General features: G+C 42.4%; 2 protein-coding genes across 3 annotated transcripts; both read left to right on the plus strand.

The window, feature by feature from the left end:
* The first annotated feature begins 2,788 nt into the window (after window positions 1-2,788).
* On the plus strand, window positions 2,789-5,299 carry smug1 (single-strand-selective monofunctional uracil-DNA glycosylase 1). The gene is made up of 2 exons (XM_070852535.1): window positions 2,789-2,890; window positions 3,772-5,299. Exons 1-2 carry the CDS (start codon window positions 2,855-2,857, stop codon window positions 4,303-4,305), a joined length of 570 nt encoding a protein of 189 aa, XP_070708636.1. The 5' UTR covers window positions 2,789-2,854; the 3' UTR covers window positions 4,306-5,299.
* Window positions 5,300-6,000: 701 nt separating this feature from the next.
* Window positions 6,001-12,436, plus strand: calcoco1b (calcium binding and coiled-coil domain 1b). 2 transcript variants are annotated; one of them, XM_070837805.1, is made up of 14 exons: window positions 6,001-6,111; window positions 6,687-6,830; window positions 6,910-7,012; window positions 7,470-7,672; window positions 7,807-8,019; window positions 8,172-8,320; window positions 8,403-8,472; window positions 8,733-8,987; window positions 9,081-9,206; window positions 9,514-9,597; window positions 10,312-10,399; window positions 10,491-10,657; window positions 11,293-11,375; window positions 11,816-12,436. In XM_070837805.1, exons 2-14 carry the CDS (start codon window positions 6,699-6,701, stop codon window positions 11,841-11,843), a joined length of 1,701 nt encoding a protein of 566 aa, XP_070693906.1. In that variant the 5' UTR covers window positions 6,001-6,111; window positions 6,687-6,698; the 3' UTR covers window positions 11,844-12,436. The 2 variants fall into 2 exon arrangements, with proteins under 2 accessions (XP_070693906.1, XP_070693913.1); XM_070837812.1 differs by lacking the exon at window positions 9,514-9,597.
* The last annotated feature ends 1,161 nt before the right edge of the window (window positions 12,437-13,597 follow it).

Below are 13,597 nucleotides of genomic sequence, written 5' to 3' on the forward strand. Positions count from 1 at the left end.
TGTATCATAGATAAAGAAAGCGACCTTCTCTCTGGCCTCCAGGGCTGTAGGAAAGTGAGTGGTAATGAGAGCTCTCTCTCTCTCTCTCTCTCTTTCTCCCATCTGTGTGAATGGTGTGCTTTAGTTTTGCCTCTTTTGTGTAGTCTGTCCTCTTTCTGGGTCTCCACAGTGGTGAGTTAGCTTATTTCCATTTCCATTTATTTCACATTCTATGTGGAGTTTTGGGAAAGGCAAATCTTGTAGATGGATGAAGTTCATTTTCTACCTTCGCATCCCTCTTGAACTGCTGATATTTCCATCTGAAGTTTCACTTATGAGCCTCTTCCGGGGCTTTGCGACTGTATCTCACAGCCTTCTTCGCCACATGAAACTTGCTCAGGTGAGTCATGTGACCTAAGCAGGGCGCTGTGGGGACGTGATAACACCTAGTGTGCTCTGATGCCCAGTGTTTTTTGTCGCCATGCACGGCACAGATGTTACCTGGGATGTTATATGTCACCCTAGTATTCATCGCCTTAAGATCTCCGCTGGCTCACCCTAAAGGTAGGACCACCCAAAGGAATGAGACCAGGGTGGTTTATGACATCAGATCTCAGGTTTATTTTTAACCACAGTTCTGTCGTGAGGCTGAGCTCCATTTTTAATAGACGGCGAGAGAGGCAAGTGGGTGAAATTTGAGTTTATGATATTTAATCACAGGACTGGTCGTGGGTTGAGCGAAGAGAAAATATTGTGATGCATGTGGTGAGAGTGAGATGAATCCTCCTACCACCTACCAAATCATGAAGCGTAAGTAACATTCACGACCAAGCTTCTTGTTGACCTTATGTACTGTGGAAACATTATTTATTGTGTTTTGGTTCTAATTTTTCTCCTAACCACCAACCGCTGGAGATGGTATCTGATCTGTGTGGAACTGTGTACAGGGAGTGAGTGGCAACGATGAGGATGGTGCGTGTCACAAGACCTGTTGCTCCTCATCAACCGAAAGCAGCTGATTGAGGCGGGTTGGGTGTTTGGACGCCTCCCTGTGGAGATATTTCAGGAATGTCCGACCGGGAGCAGACCACGGGATATCCCCAGGACACTCTGGAGGGACTAGATATCCCATCTCGGAAAACCGTGGGATCCCCCCAGGAAGAGCTGGAGAATTGAGACACTGAGGGACCAACAACCATCAGTAAGACTTTGAGCTTCTCTACAAGTCTTCGTGTTTGAGCTGCATTTTTTCAGTCATTTGTCAAAGGGAAGGTTTTTTGTCTCACACTTGAGGGAGGCGTCTGTTCATCACTTATATGAATTTAATGTACTTCTAATTTACCAGCACGTCATTTTGGACTCACATTTCATCTCCTGCTTTATTGTTCATACTCCAACGTTTAAGGAAATGTCATATAAAGATTGGATTGGATAAATATTGGAAAGTTTGGATTTTCAAATGATCTCTAATGCGTCAGACCTCATTGATTCAATCTGCTTGATCACTGGTTGGCGTCATTATTCAGACCGCATGGATCCTATCAACACGAGAGGAGAGGGAATGAGTCACTGTGCTTTTGGCCTTGGAAAAACAGAATAACATTAACATGAGAAACTTTCCTATGGGGAACTCATAAAGGGTCTGAGAGTTATCACATATGGGCTTCAAGTGTCATGGTGTTCCATGGAAAAATGAGAATATAAGCAAAAAAGTTTGTGGCGGCGCACACATCCAGACGCAATAAATCCTGGGTGCTGGAAAGAATAAATATGAAAAGCAGAACAATAGAGTCTGCACTCTAGATAATGCTCCCACGAACGTTTACTGCCACTATTTGACTTCAGGCACAATCCCTTCTCAGACGTCAGAATAATAAAAAAAGAACATTTCACACAAAGTAACTCTGACTATGAACGCTGGAACAAGTGATCTGTGTATGAACAGTGACGTATTTTAGAGACTTCACAGTACAGAAGATACAGGGATCTGACTGAAATACACATTTTTTTGTGTTATTAAACGTTTCTGATATGGTAAATTCCTGTAAAAACTTTACACAGTATTTCAGGTGGCGGTGAGGCCAAGTCATGTTGAAATGTGTCAGATAACCTTCTGCCTGCTGATCAGGAAACACTGACTGCACTGTGAGTGCCTGCTGCCCTGATGCACATTAGAAAACCAGGATATGTTTATAATTATGCTTGATTTTCTGCGCTGATATCACACCGGAGGGATCCACGAGTCTGCCTCTGTCCTGGTCACTTCACTGCCCTGTGGTTTCCCTATGGGGACACTCAGGTGTGACTGGACAAAACTGAATATGGGCCTCCCTTTTTCTTTTTGTGCAGGACTGCTGCTGGCACACAGGACGCTTGACTCCCCACATGACTACGCCTCTTGGCTGTAATGACACCGGGGTCGCTGTAGAGGGCAGCAGCCACACGATGAACTCTCAGGAAGGCGCAGCGGAAGAAGAAGTCACTCCAGCTGGTGGACGAATCCCATGTTTATCTCAAACCAAAGCCACAAAACGCGCCGTGTGCTGTGTGTTATCAATGTCTAAACTTCAGAGGAGCTGTTAGATGAAACATGTCAGGTGAAACCGCGTCTGCAGCAGAGCCGGGTGAGCTCGGCCGTGGAGATGTTGAGGAGAAGCCTTTGTGTGAGCAGCGGTTCAAACCAGCTCCGGAGGTCAACAAGACCCCCTCCTCCAGATTTCTGCAGGTAGAACTGGAGCTGAACGCCCACCTCCGCCGGCTCACGTTCAGCGAGCCGGTCCGGTACATTTACAACCCGCTGGAGTACGCCTGGGACACCCACCGCTGCTACGTGGAGAAGTACTGCCGGGGGGCACAGAGGGTGCTGTTTTTAGGGATGAACCCGGGACCTTTCGGCATGGCTCAGACAGGGGTGAGCGTAGCATTTAGGTGCATGGTCATTCTGTGTTTTTAAGCGTGTTAAAAATGTGTGATCAGTACATGGGGGTTGATGACGCACCGTTGGCCTTTGCTCATTGGTTAAGAATGCGGAAGCCAACAGCAACAGCAACAACAACAACAAACTGTGTTTTCAGCAGGTTTGTGTTGTGCTTGTGCTTGTGTTTTATCACAACATCATGGAGGACAGGTGACAGGGGTGTCACTCAGAATATGCGCTCTGTATTTGAAATCAAGGCTGAAATACCAAACCAGGAAATGCAGGTAACTTTCCCAGAAACCCCCATTTTCACTGTGTGTGAGCTGGTTTCTGTTGGGATTTAATGTGACTTTGTTTGGAGGTTTAAGAACATTAGAAAGTGAAATTAAGTCAGTTGGATCATGCATAACATGCACTTTATTCATACTTTGTTATATTATATTATATTATATTATATTGTATTATTGGCATTAAAGGTTAGGAAACAACATTGCAAAAGCATAAAACACACTCAGACACACAACCCCTAAGAGAAAATAAAATGATATTTATATATATATTATATATTATATTTTATATTTTTCTGATGTTCTGTTTCTCATTTGTACGATTTTCTTTTGCACGTTTTTTTGTGAGCGTTGTTGGAGGGAGCAAAAGGACGAGAAATTCATGTGACAAATTCATGAACTTAAATATTTACATAACATAAATCTTTATGCTGTTTCACTTATACACCAGTTTGAGCCATATTTTCCCAAGTAATCTAAAATTAGTTAATTAGACTTCATTGTTGCCAAGGAAAATTCTTTTTCAGTGTTGCGACAAAGTATTTTTTCTGTGCACAACAACTAACCTAAGTATTTTTCATGACACAGGTCCCTTTTGGTGAAGTGAAGTCAGTTGTTGATTGGCTGAAGATCACAGGGGAAGTCGGTCGTCCTCCTGACGAGCACCCAAAGCGGAGGATCACAGGACTCGCCTGCACTCAGAGTGAAGTGAGTGGCTCGCGTTTCTGGGGCTTCTTCAGAAAGTTGTGTGGTGAGCCGGCGCTGTTCTTCCAGCACTGCTTTGTGCACAATCTATGCCCGCTCATTTTCATGAGCGCCACTGGGAAGAATTTAACCCCCCCTGAGCTGCCTGCAGGTGAGCGGGAGGCCCTCCTGGCCCTCTGTGACATTGCGTTGTGCCAGGCGGTGGAGACACTGGGCATCTCCATGGTGATCGGGGTCGGGAAGGTGGCTGAGCAGCGGGCGCGGCGGGCTCTGTCTGCTGCAGGTGTCGATGTGCGAGTCGAGGGCATCATGCATCCGTCTCCCAGGAACCCACTCGCCAATAAGGGCTGGGAGCAAGTAGCCAAAGCCAAGCTGGCAGAACTTGGCGTCCTGTCGCTGCTGAACAACGTGAGCTGATCAACCATCTCTCACACTTGCCTTATCAATAGCAGCACGGAGTGGGCTCACTGTTAAAATGGATGTCACAAGTTCAAGTAAGACTCAGCGTATGCGTGATTTGATCAGTGGTTCAATGTACTGCTGGAAAATACAGGCTCACATATCTCCACACAGACTGTGTAATACACTCCTGCCTTTAAACTCTGTCGTCAGTAGCGCTGTAAAACACATCTGCTCATCAACTCCCTGTCAGCCTCTTCTGTAAAGATCTGTCTGTGCATGACACAAGGCTGTGCACCATTCACTGTAAACAACAAAAAAAAGAACACTAGCAAACACTAATGTAAGTATGAGGTGCTTTGGGTATGCTATGCTATGTGTGCAACTTTATATTCAAAATGTAAGCTCAGGGTGTTTGTTAAAATATAGCGTTTTAATGCTCTTGTTAGGTAATTGTTAGTTTAGAGAAAAAAATTAAATTTACCCTTACGGCAGCCTGTTCCTGTTTGTATTAGCCAGTGATGACACATACTGGGACACACAGTCGCCTCTAAACATGACAATGAAAGATACATCTCAAAATGTATTCCTGTGAATGTACAAGTTAGACATTATAGTTTACCTTCCAAAGGTATAAGCTGGTCAAATTAACAAATTGTCATAATAACTTCTCTGCATACATTATACAGTACAAACAAGGGTACAGGCCATAAAGGTGCAATCACCAGAAAGAGAAACTAGTCCACACTTGACTGGTGATACTAGTGTTCAGAAATATTCTGACATGACAAAAAATATTTTCTAAAAATACAGTTGTATGTGTTGTTCAGGCTGGGCTTCTGTACTATACTATTCTTTTTTTCCAAAATTCTTTTAAAGAAATATTTTAATTGTCATTTGATAATGTCATTGTCATTGTCATGTTGATAATGTGTTATCTTTGTTTACACACTGATTTTATCCACAAATCGAACAGTTCTGTATATTTCTTTGCTCAGTACTCTTGAAATTATGAGCTTCCTGTTTAAATAAAGATTGGATAATATTTTTTTGCCTCTGGTGCTCCGATGATGAAAGTTTACCGGCAAATGTGGCTAAAATTTGAGAAACAGTTACTTTATTAATCTCTTTTTAAGGGAAATTCAGGAGGATGAGGTCCCATCATGCAGTGAAGTTCGTATGACAGAAAATGTGAGAGCAAGTAATTTATTATAAAAAAACAAATTCTATAGTATGTTTAAGTGTTTGAGCAACTTATCACAGCACCCAACAGACCTGCATTCCTCTAATATACAGTCTCATTGCACTCATATAAATGTCTAGTTGTCAGACTGTCAGCCATGATGATTCTGTCTTTGCCTCCTTTCCTGGATTTATTTAAGTGCACCTACTTGTTGAATGTGAGTTTGTGCTAAAACTACACTGCCATCAAGTGCTCACAAGTGGGACCACAACTCTTGCGCAATAAATATTTAGGCATAAAGCTCCCCTGCCCCCCACCCCCCCACCCCCTCACTGCCCACTACTGAGAATTGCAATGAGCAACAGCTACCAGCCGCAGATCCCATATCCTCTGACGCTGACCCTGTCATGGGAGTTGAAGTCTGCAGCACTACTTTGCCTTTTGATGAGGTGTGTACTTGTGAACTGCATCTCCCATGAGCCACCCAGCATCCCTAATTTTACTCCACATGGTTCAGGAGATGTTGTGAAACTCTTGCACCTGACAGGATGGCTCATCACTTCCTACAGATTGATGCACTGCTCTATCCTTCATGAGGTAGCAGAAAAGACACAGTCACATTAAATTCTCAGCAGCAAAAGGTAAGAAAACTTTCAACAGCACAAAGTTTGTTCATTTATTAAAGCTAATCCAGTTATCACCTGAAACCTATGAATTCTTAAATATAGACAAAAGGAAAGATTGATCTGTTATGATGAATGTGTTTTGTTTATCTTATTTGTGTATTTATGATGCAGTTATGGTCAGCTTTGTGTTGATTACAAATTAGATATAAGACATAATGAAAAAAAATCATTGTTTCAGTGTTGGAATATAAACCAGAGCTTTTAGTTGGCAAAGATCTATCTTTTATCATCAAAGACTGATTCTAAAAACTGTGATTTAATACATGTTTCGCTATCATTTCTGATGTATGTTTATAGTTGATCATTTGCACTGTTGAAATGTACAAAAAGCAAACATATGGATAACCTCATGGCTCAGTAGGTATATGTGGTTGTTGTTGATAAACATATTGGGCCATAGGCAACTGGTGTTGTGACCAGGCTGCATTCCTGAGCGGACTCTGCTCTCACATTTCATCAGCTGTTCTCCTCCAGACTGAAACTGGAGCACGTTTCACCAGATCCACTTATGTTTTCTTTCTTCTGAACAGCTTCCTGATACCATGGATAAACAGTCCACGGTGGTGTTTCGAAATGTGGGGCAACTGTACTTCCCCCAAACCAGAGTTGAGTGTCACTACAGTGTGACCTCCGACCATCACTGGAGCAGCAGTGACTGGATAGGGATTTTTCAGGTAGATGCACCCCCCTCAGCAGATAAATCATCAATGCATGAATGATTGGTTTAAAAGAGTGTTTGTTTTCATGCTGCAGGTGGGCTGGTCTTCAGTGAAACAGTATTACACATACACATGGGCTCTTGTTCCTGAAGGCTACACTGAGGGCACCAGTGTCAACTATTGTGCAATTTTCCAGGGTAAGAAAACTTAGTTAAACATTTTAAAAAAAATTAATAATCAGATAGATCTTCTTGATATTCTTCCCTTAAAAAGCAACTTAACACCAGGCTGAAATGCAGCATTTCCCTCACATACATCTCCCCCACATAAGATGCCACTGATGGTTGTGTGTCAGAGTTGCGCTCTGTTGCACCTGTAACCACGCTCTATAGTAATGTCACAGTGTTAAACCACTGGAGGTCAGCAAAAATAAGAAAATCTTCAGCTGCTTTTAAGTTGCCGCTGTGTAGTTTGATCAGAATAACAGTTCTGCAGTAGATGAAAAGCACCATGGTCAACACTGACAAGTTTAAGATAGTTTGATTCATTTGTGGCTCCACTATTTACACTTTCTGTACATCTTATTCACTTCAAACGACCAATTATATAGTTTTTCTTTTAATTGAATAACCAAAATGTGTCTTTTTGATCCAGCGTGCTACCTGCCCCGACCCAGTGCTGTGGAGTATCAGTTTATATATGTGGATAAGATGGGAGAGGTGTGCGGCCGTAGTCGCCCCTTCACCTTCTGCGCTCCAAAGCCGCTGGAGGAGCTGGAGACTCTGAAAGAGGAGCGAGATGAGGAGGACGGAGAGGAGGAGCTGCTGCTAGTCATCCCCAGAGCTCACCTGCTGCAGGTGGGAATAAAAAATATCAGCCCTGCGTTGAACCACTCCAGATGCTAGCGAGGATATTTGATAGATACACAAAATCAATGTATTAATGTAAACAGCAAATACTTCCCTGTCCTCTCTCCCCACGTTGTGAACAGATTCGGCTGGAGGAGTGCTTGAAAAACCTTGTGGACATACAGCAGACTCTGGACGTGACAAAAAAGGAGACAGAGAGGGAGAAAGAGGACAATAAAAAAGCAAGGATGGAGTGGGAGCGTGAAAGAGAGATGATGAAGGAGGAGATCTCAGAGCTTAGAGACAACTTGAGACACAACTGTGAGCTGCTGAAGAAGGTGGAGGGAAAACACAAGGTACGGGCAGGTCGTGACACTGAATTTGTTTTGTGGTTGCCATTTCCTTTTAAACTTAATATTTTGAATTTCACTGATAACTAACACTAGGTTTTTGATTAAAAACACTATATAGCGATAACATTTGTTTTTTCTCTCTACAACATTGAAAGGATGTGAAATATAGTCAAGAAAATCTGACCTTAGAACTGAGTAAACATATGGATGAAAAAGCTGAGAGTCTGCAGCGGATCAAAGACCTGAAGGAGGACATCACGGCCCTGAATGACAGGGAGAAAGAGGGAAACATGGAACTGGAAAGGTGAGTGTTTGAGACACGGTGCATGGTCTCATTTCCATTTATTTCCTTAGGCCTTAAAACTAATGTTGTTTTTGTCCCACAGGCTGAGGGAGAGAGTGAAGAAAATGTCCAGTCAAATGAAACACGACGAGGAAAAGAGAAAGTCTCTACAGGTAATTGGTTGGTGTTTCTTCTTCTCTTGTAAAACATAGATACAGGCAGCTCTGGGAGGTCCTCCAACCCCTCAGCTCACACAAAGCAGGACAGATTTAGATGGTTTGGTGTCTCAAACCATCCATGCCTAAATTTAACGCAGGGGTAAAACCTGAGACGTTATTACTTTCCTGTTCCTTCTCATCTAATCGTGACAGCTAAAACACTCCCCTCCTTTATTTCAATTGTTTGTTCCCGTACATCTCCCATCTCTCTGCAGGTGGAGAATGAGGCTGCTCTGGTGGAGGTCAGAGAGCTGCAGGAGCGTCTGGAGGCTAGCGAGCACGCAGCTGAGAGCCTGCGCAGGGAGCTGAGGGAGCTGGGCACCCGTCAGGGCCACACTCACACCGAGCTACACCAAGCCCGACTGCAAGTGGCCCAGCTCACCCTGCAGCTGTCCGAGGAGAACCTGCTCTTCAGGGAGGAACGCGCCAACTGGGCCCTGGAAAGAGAAGCATACAAACATGCAGCAGAAGTGAGGATGAGTGAGCAGAGCCTGCTGCTGCACATGCGTGATTGTATATATGTCGACCAAACCTGAACTATTCTTTATTGTTTTTTTACGCAGACTGATAAAAAGAAATTCCAAGAGTTGATTTGTGAGGTGCAGAGGAAGGAGGAGTGGCTCCAGGAGGAGAGGATGGAGAGGGAGAAACTGGAAGCAGAGCTTGGGAGTGAGCGAGACTGCAACAGAGTAAGTAAATGAAAGTGCATCGTGGCCACCATTATTAACTAACACACAAACACATTCAGACGGTAAAAATAACTGCTCGTGTGCCACGAATCTGCATCGTCAGATCACACTTTGGAAACTGGAGAACGATGCCAGAGTTCAGAGTAGAGCTTTTATTACTCGCACACAGGCACAAATAGAAAGGCTTCCATGAACAGTGAGTAAACATTTCCTCTCACTGTCATGTGATCAGCAGCAGGAAAGAAGTCAAACCAGGTCAGACGCCTGTGTTCAGATGGTCTGAGTTTAATACTGCTGCCCCCTGTAGGTGCTGCTGAGCGAAGCTAAGAGAGAGCTGCAGGAGCTGAAGGCCAGTCTGAGGAAAGCCCAGGCAGAGAGAGAGGAGCAGCAGGTGGGCAAACAGGCAAAGATTCCACATATGCGTCTTAAAACTACTACTGCTTTTAGATAAGAGTGTTTGTTCATTTGCTCGTCGGATAAATAAGAGTGTGAGTCAGACGTTTCCAGACCACAGTCAGTGGTGGGATGTGACTGAGTCTTCATGCACTTCGCTTGAATGCAATTTTAAGGTACTTACATGTTACTTGAGTATTTCCAGTGGAGTATTTACTCCACTGCTTTTATTTGATAACTAAAGTTCCTTACAGATCCAGAGTAATAATACAAAGTATAATAAGCAGATACTTTCATTCATGTGTAATTATAGGTTAGGATAATCGATAGATAATCATAATCTAATAATACGATATACAGTATTCTGAAGGTCTGCATAATGAGTGCTTCTACTGTTGCTTCTTTGAATATATTTTGAACATTTTTTGTACTTGTACTTATAACATAGTAATGCTAAATTATGGCATTGCTATTAAAAGATTTGATTATGTCCTCCGTCACTGTTTACAGTCATCATGTGGCACATGTAAAACAGTACTGTTGATATTGATCTCTTTGATTATAAAAAGTAAGAAATAACGTTATAAATGAACATAATGAGAGGAGGCTACCATTAACACTGTTTACACTGAAAAACAGTCAAATGTAAATAATAAATTCAGTTCTTCTTCCTCCTCTTCTTATCTGTGGGGTTGAAACTGGAAACTGGCAGGACCTGGTGAACTACATCTGTCAGTTAGAGCAGAGGTTGGAGATTGTACCAGAAACTAAATCGAATGGAGAAATTCCCACATGCATCTGTGAGTAATGAGGCGTCTTTGTATGTAGCACCACCATTTCACTGCACTGTAATGAGTACCAAAAGTGACGAGTCTGTTCTGATCCAAACAGCGCCTGGCTCTTTCTCTGAGGACGACGAGGACGCTTCCTCAGCTTTGCCCAGATCAGTCTCTTCGCCTCTATTCCTGTCCGCTCACCTGGAACGGCCCGACAGCGCCGAGATCCCCACCGAGACAAACATCGAGAGCAAAGAAGACACGCCAGCCTCTGACACGCAGGTGTGCCGTCCTATTCACACGTAAACTAAACACGGCAAACACCACCTGCATCCAGAGCAAGCAGACCCAGTGGGCAAATATTTGTCCTGTTTCCCAACTGAGTCCTATGTTTTTACTCTAACTGGGTTTAAAAGAGACTTGACTTATTGACAGGACCACCAGAGTTGTTGATGGTCAAACAAAATGATCCCATGATGCTCCAGTAGCAGTTTAGCTGGATGATGATCATATTGATCATATTCGACAATTTGTAAATACAAAAACAAAATGTTGTTTTGTTGCCTCTCAAGTGATCAATTATAGACTTTGTTTATTTTGACCATAGTTTGTGCTTTTATTTCACAATAACCACAAACAACATACTGTAGGTGACAGACTATAGACTGGGATTACAGACTACAGACGAGGGTTACAGACTACAGATTGGGGTTGCAGACTGTAGATTATGATTACAGACTATAGACTGGGGTTACAGAAAATAGATTGGGGTTACAGACTATACAGTTTGCTGCTGTCTTGTAACTTGTTACAAGATGATAAATGTTTTTTTATTAATGCTTTAACTGGGTTTATGTGTTGTAAAAACCAAATAAATCTGCAATTAATCCTACTTCTCCTTCTGTCTGTTCAATCAGAGTGTGGGCAGCCAGCACTGTGAGCCCCTAGCTGGTGAAGGGAAGCGACTGATCCTACCAAAGCTCGATGACCCCGTCCTGAGGTGACGATTCTGTCTTTCTAACAGCCACTCAGTACAAACCTTGCTTCCCCCTCCATGACTGGAATCACCTCTCCTAAAATATCATGTGATGACTTCATTCGCACTGTCCTGCCTGGCAGACTGGTCGCTGTGTCATAAAAGCTGTCGTTCCACTTACTGGATGCTTTCCCTTCATGAGGGAAGAGTCACAGAGAGCACGAGAGAGTAAAAATATAAGTGCTAATAATATCTCAATAAGAGTAAAAATAGCTGCATAAATAAAACAAGTCGGTGTTAAGCAACAGTAGAGCAGAGACTGGGATTTATGACCTTTTACAACAAACAGTGTTGTCAGTTTATATTATTAGTCTCATCACCATCTGTAAAACTTTTAATTCTCTCTCTCTCTCTCTGTCTCTCTCTCTCTCTCTCCCCCTCTCTCTCTGTCTGTCTCTCTGCAGTGAGCTGGCTGACTCCCCCATGTGGTGACACAAAGAAGCAGGTTTATGTGGGTCATAAGAAAACCTGCTAGTATTTTATGATTATTCTATAGTTGTTTTGTGGCTGTTCTGGTAGAAAATGGCCTTCAGAAAGCTGTAGAGCTTAAGTCTTAAGTGTCCAGAAATGTTTTTGTTTCATTAGTAGTTTCATGAATGCAGGATTGTTAAAACTAATAACACAACTATTGTCTACACATGCCTCTCATCCTCATGTTCTCCTTCAGCCCTTCGAGCAGACACAAACTGTCCAAGAATATTTTTCAGTTGATTTTAGAGTCCATTTGTAACGCCTAGATTTTTTTTCAGCTTGTTCGCAGATCGAAATGTGGATGTGTTGCAAGTGTTTTGAGAAGAGTGTCAGATCATGCCGTGATTGGCTTGAATTTCATCCATCCCATCTTGTTTTGGTGACGTGTGAGCCCTTAACCTCTGCATGTGAGTGTGAATCCTGAAACTGCGTCCAGAGTGTGGGTGTGTGTTACGGACGGGTGTGAAATGTTCTGCTGCGGCTTGTTGAGCAAAGTGTCAGGCTGGAAGATTGTGATACTTTTGTTTATTCTAATAAAATATGATGATTAATGACATGCTAGTCTGCTTGTGGTGAAAACATGTGAAGGCATATTTAGCGTTTTCTTATTGCCTTAAAGAGCAGTGATACTTCAAAACATACAGCTACAGTATTAAACACATTTGTGGTTGCATCCCCATCCAAAGACTTTCTGTGTGTGTAAAGTGATGGCAAAGAAGGAGACATCTGGACGCTGGAAGGTCTGAGAACAAAAAGCGCTTTTATCAAAATACAAGAAAGACAACAACAAAATAAAAATAGCAAACAACAAGTGACAAACTAGCACAAATAAAAATGTAAAAACAAGAACAGTTCAGCTCAGTCTTTGTTTTTCCGTGTGTGTCTGTGTGAATCAGAGCTGTTTTGGTTTAAGTCCAATTGAAATAAATCTCATGAGGTGTCTGAATCCCTGAACATGAAGACAAGTTATTTGCACACTATGAAGACTGTGTTTATAATAAGTAAGACATCAATTAGAAAAAACACGCAACAACAAACTGTAACAGAGAAAAGATGGTTCCAGCTTCAAAAATAATTCGAAATCATGAAATCTCCTCTATCGCACAATGCAAAGTGAATATATCTTACATGGATAAGCTTAATAGAATTGTTTTTGTCCAAATGTGATGTAATATCTGTCTTTGGTCTTTTTTTTTTTTTCCACTTACAAATACAGCGGAGGCCTTTGTGACCTCTTCCAATGGCTTATCTATTGCACCAGCTCAAATTCAAGAAAACAGACAGGAGGAGAACTATTTATTCTGAAAAATCAAGGTTATGTGTTGTAGAAACATCTTTAAATACTAAAGAACAAAGGATGTAGAATTGGCTGATGGTGTGCAAAATATTAACTCTGTGTGTGTGTGTGTGTGTGTGTGTATGTGTGAGGATGATATGATTGATGATAATGCTTGTTTTTTACCTCAGTCTGATGTTTCAAATCACAGTCATAAAAAACATCATCATGGCGTCAGTGTTATTTGTTTAATTCTTGGATCAACTTCTGTCCTTGATGGCTTCACATCTGGTGCTAAAGACCATGTGTGTGACGAACGTGTGCACATGGTCATTGCTGGTGTGTGTCCACAGTGGTCATCTGTTTTCTGCTCATATCCTCCAAATCTTCTCTTTCTCTGCTTCATTCTGGGAGTAAATGTCTCCATGTGTGATTATGA

The sequence above is a fragment of the Pempheris klunzingeri genome, chromosome 2 (genome assembly GCF_042242105.1).
Source record: "Pempheris klunzingeri isolate RE-2024b chromosome 2, fPemKlu1.hap1, whole genome shotgun sequence".
Taxonomy (NCBI): Eukaryota; Metazoa; Chordata; class Actinopteri; order Acropomatiformes; family Pempheridae; genus Pempheris; species Pempheris klunzingeri.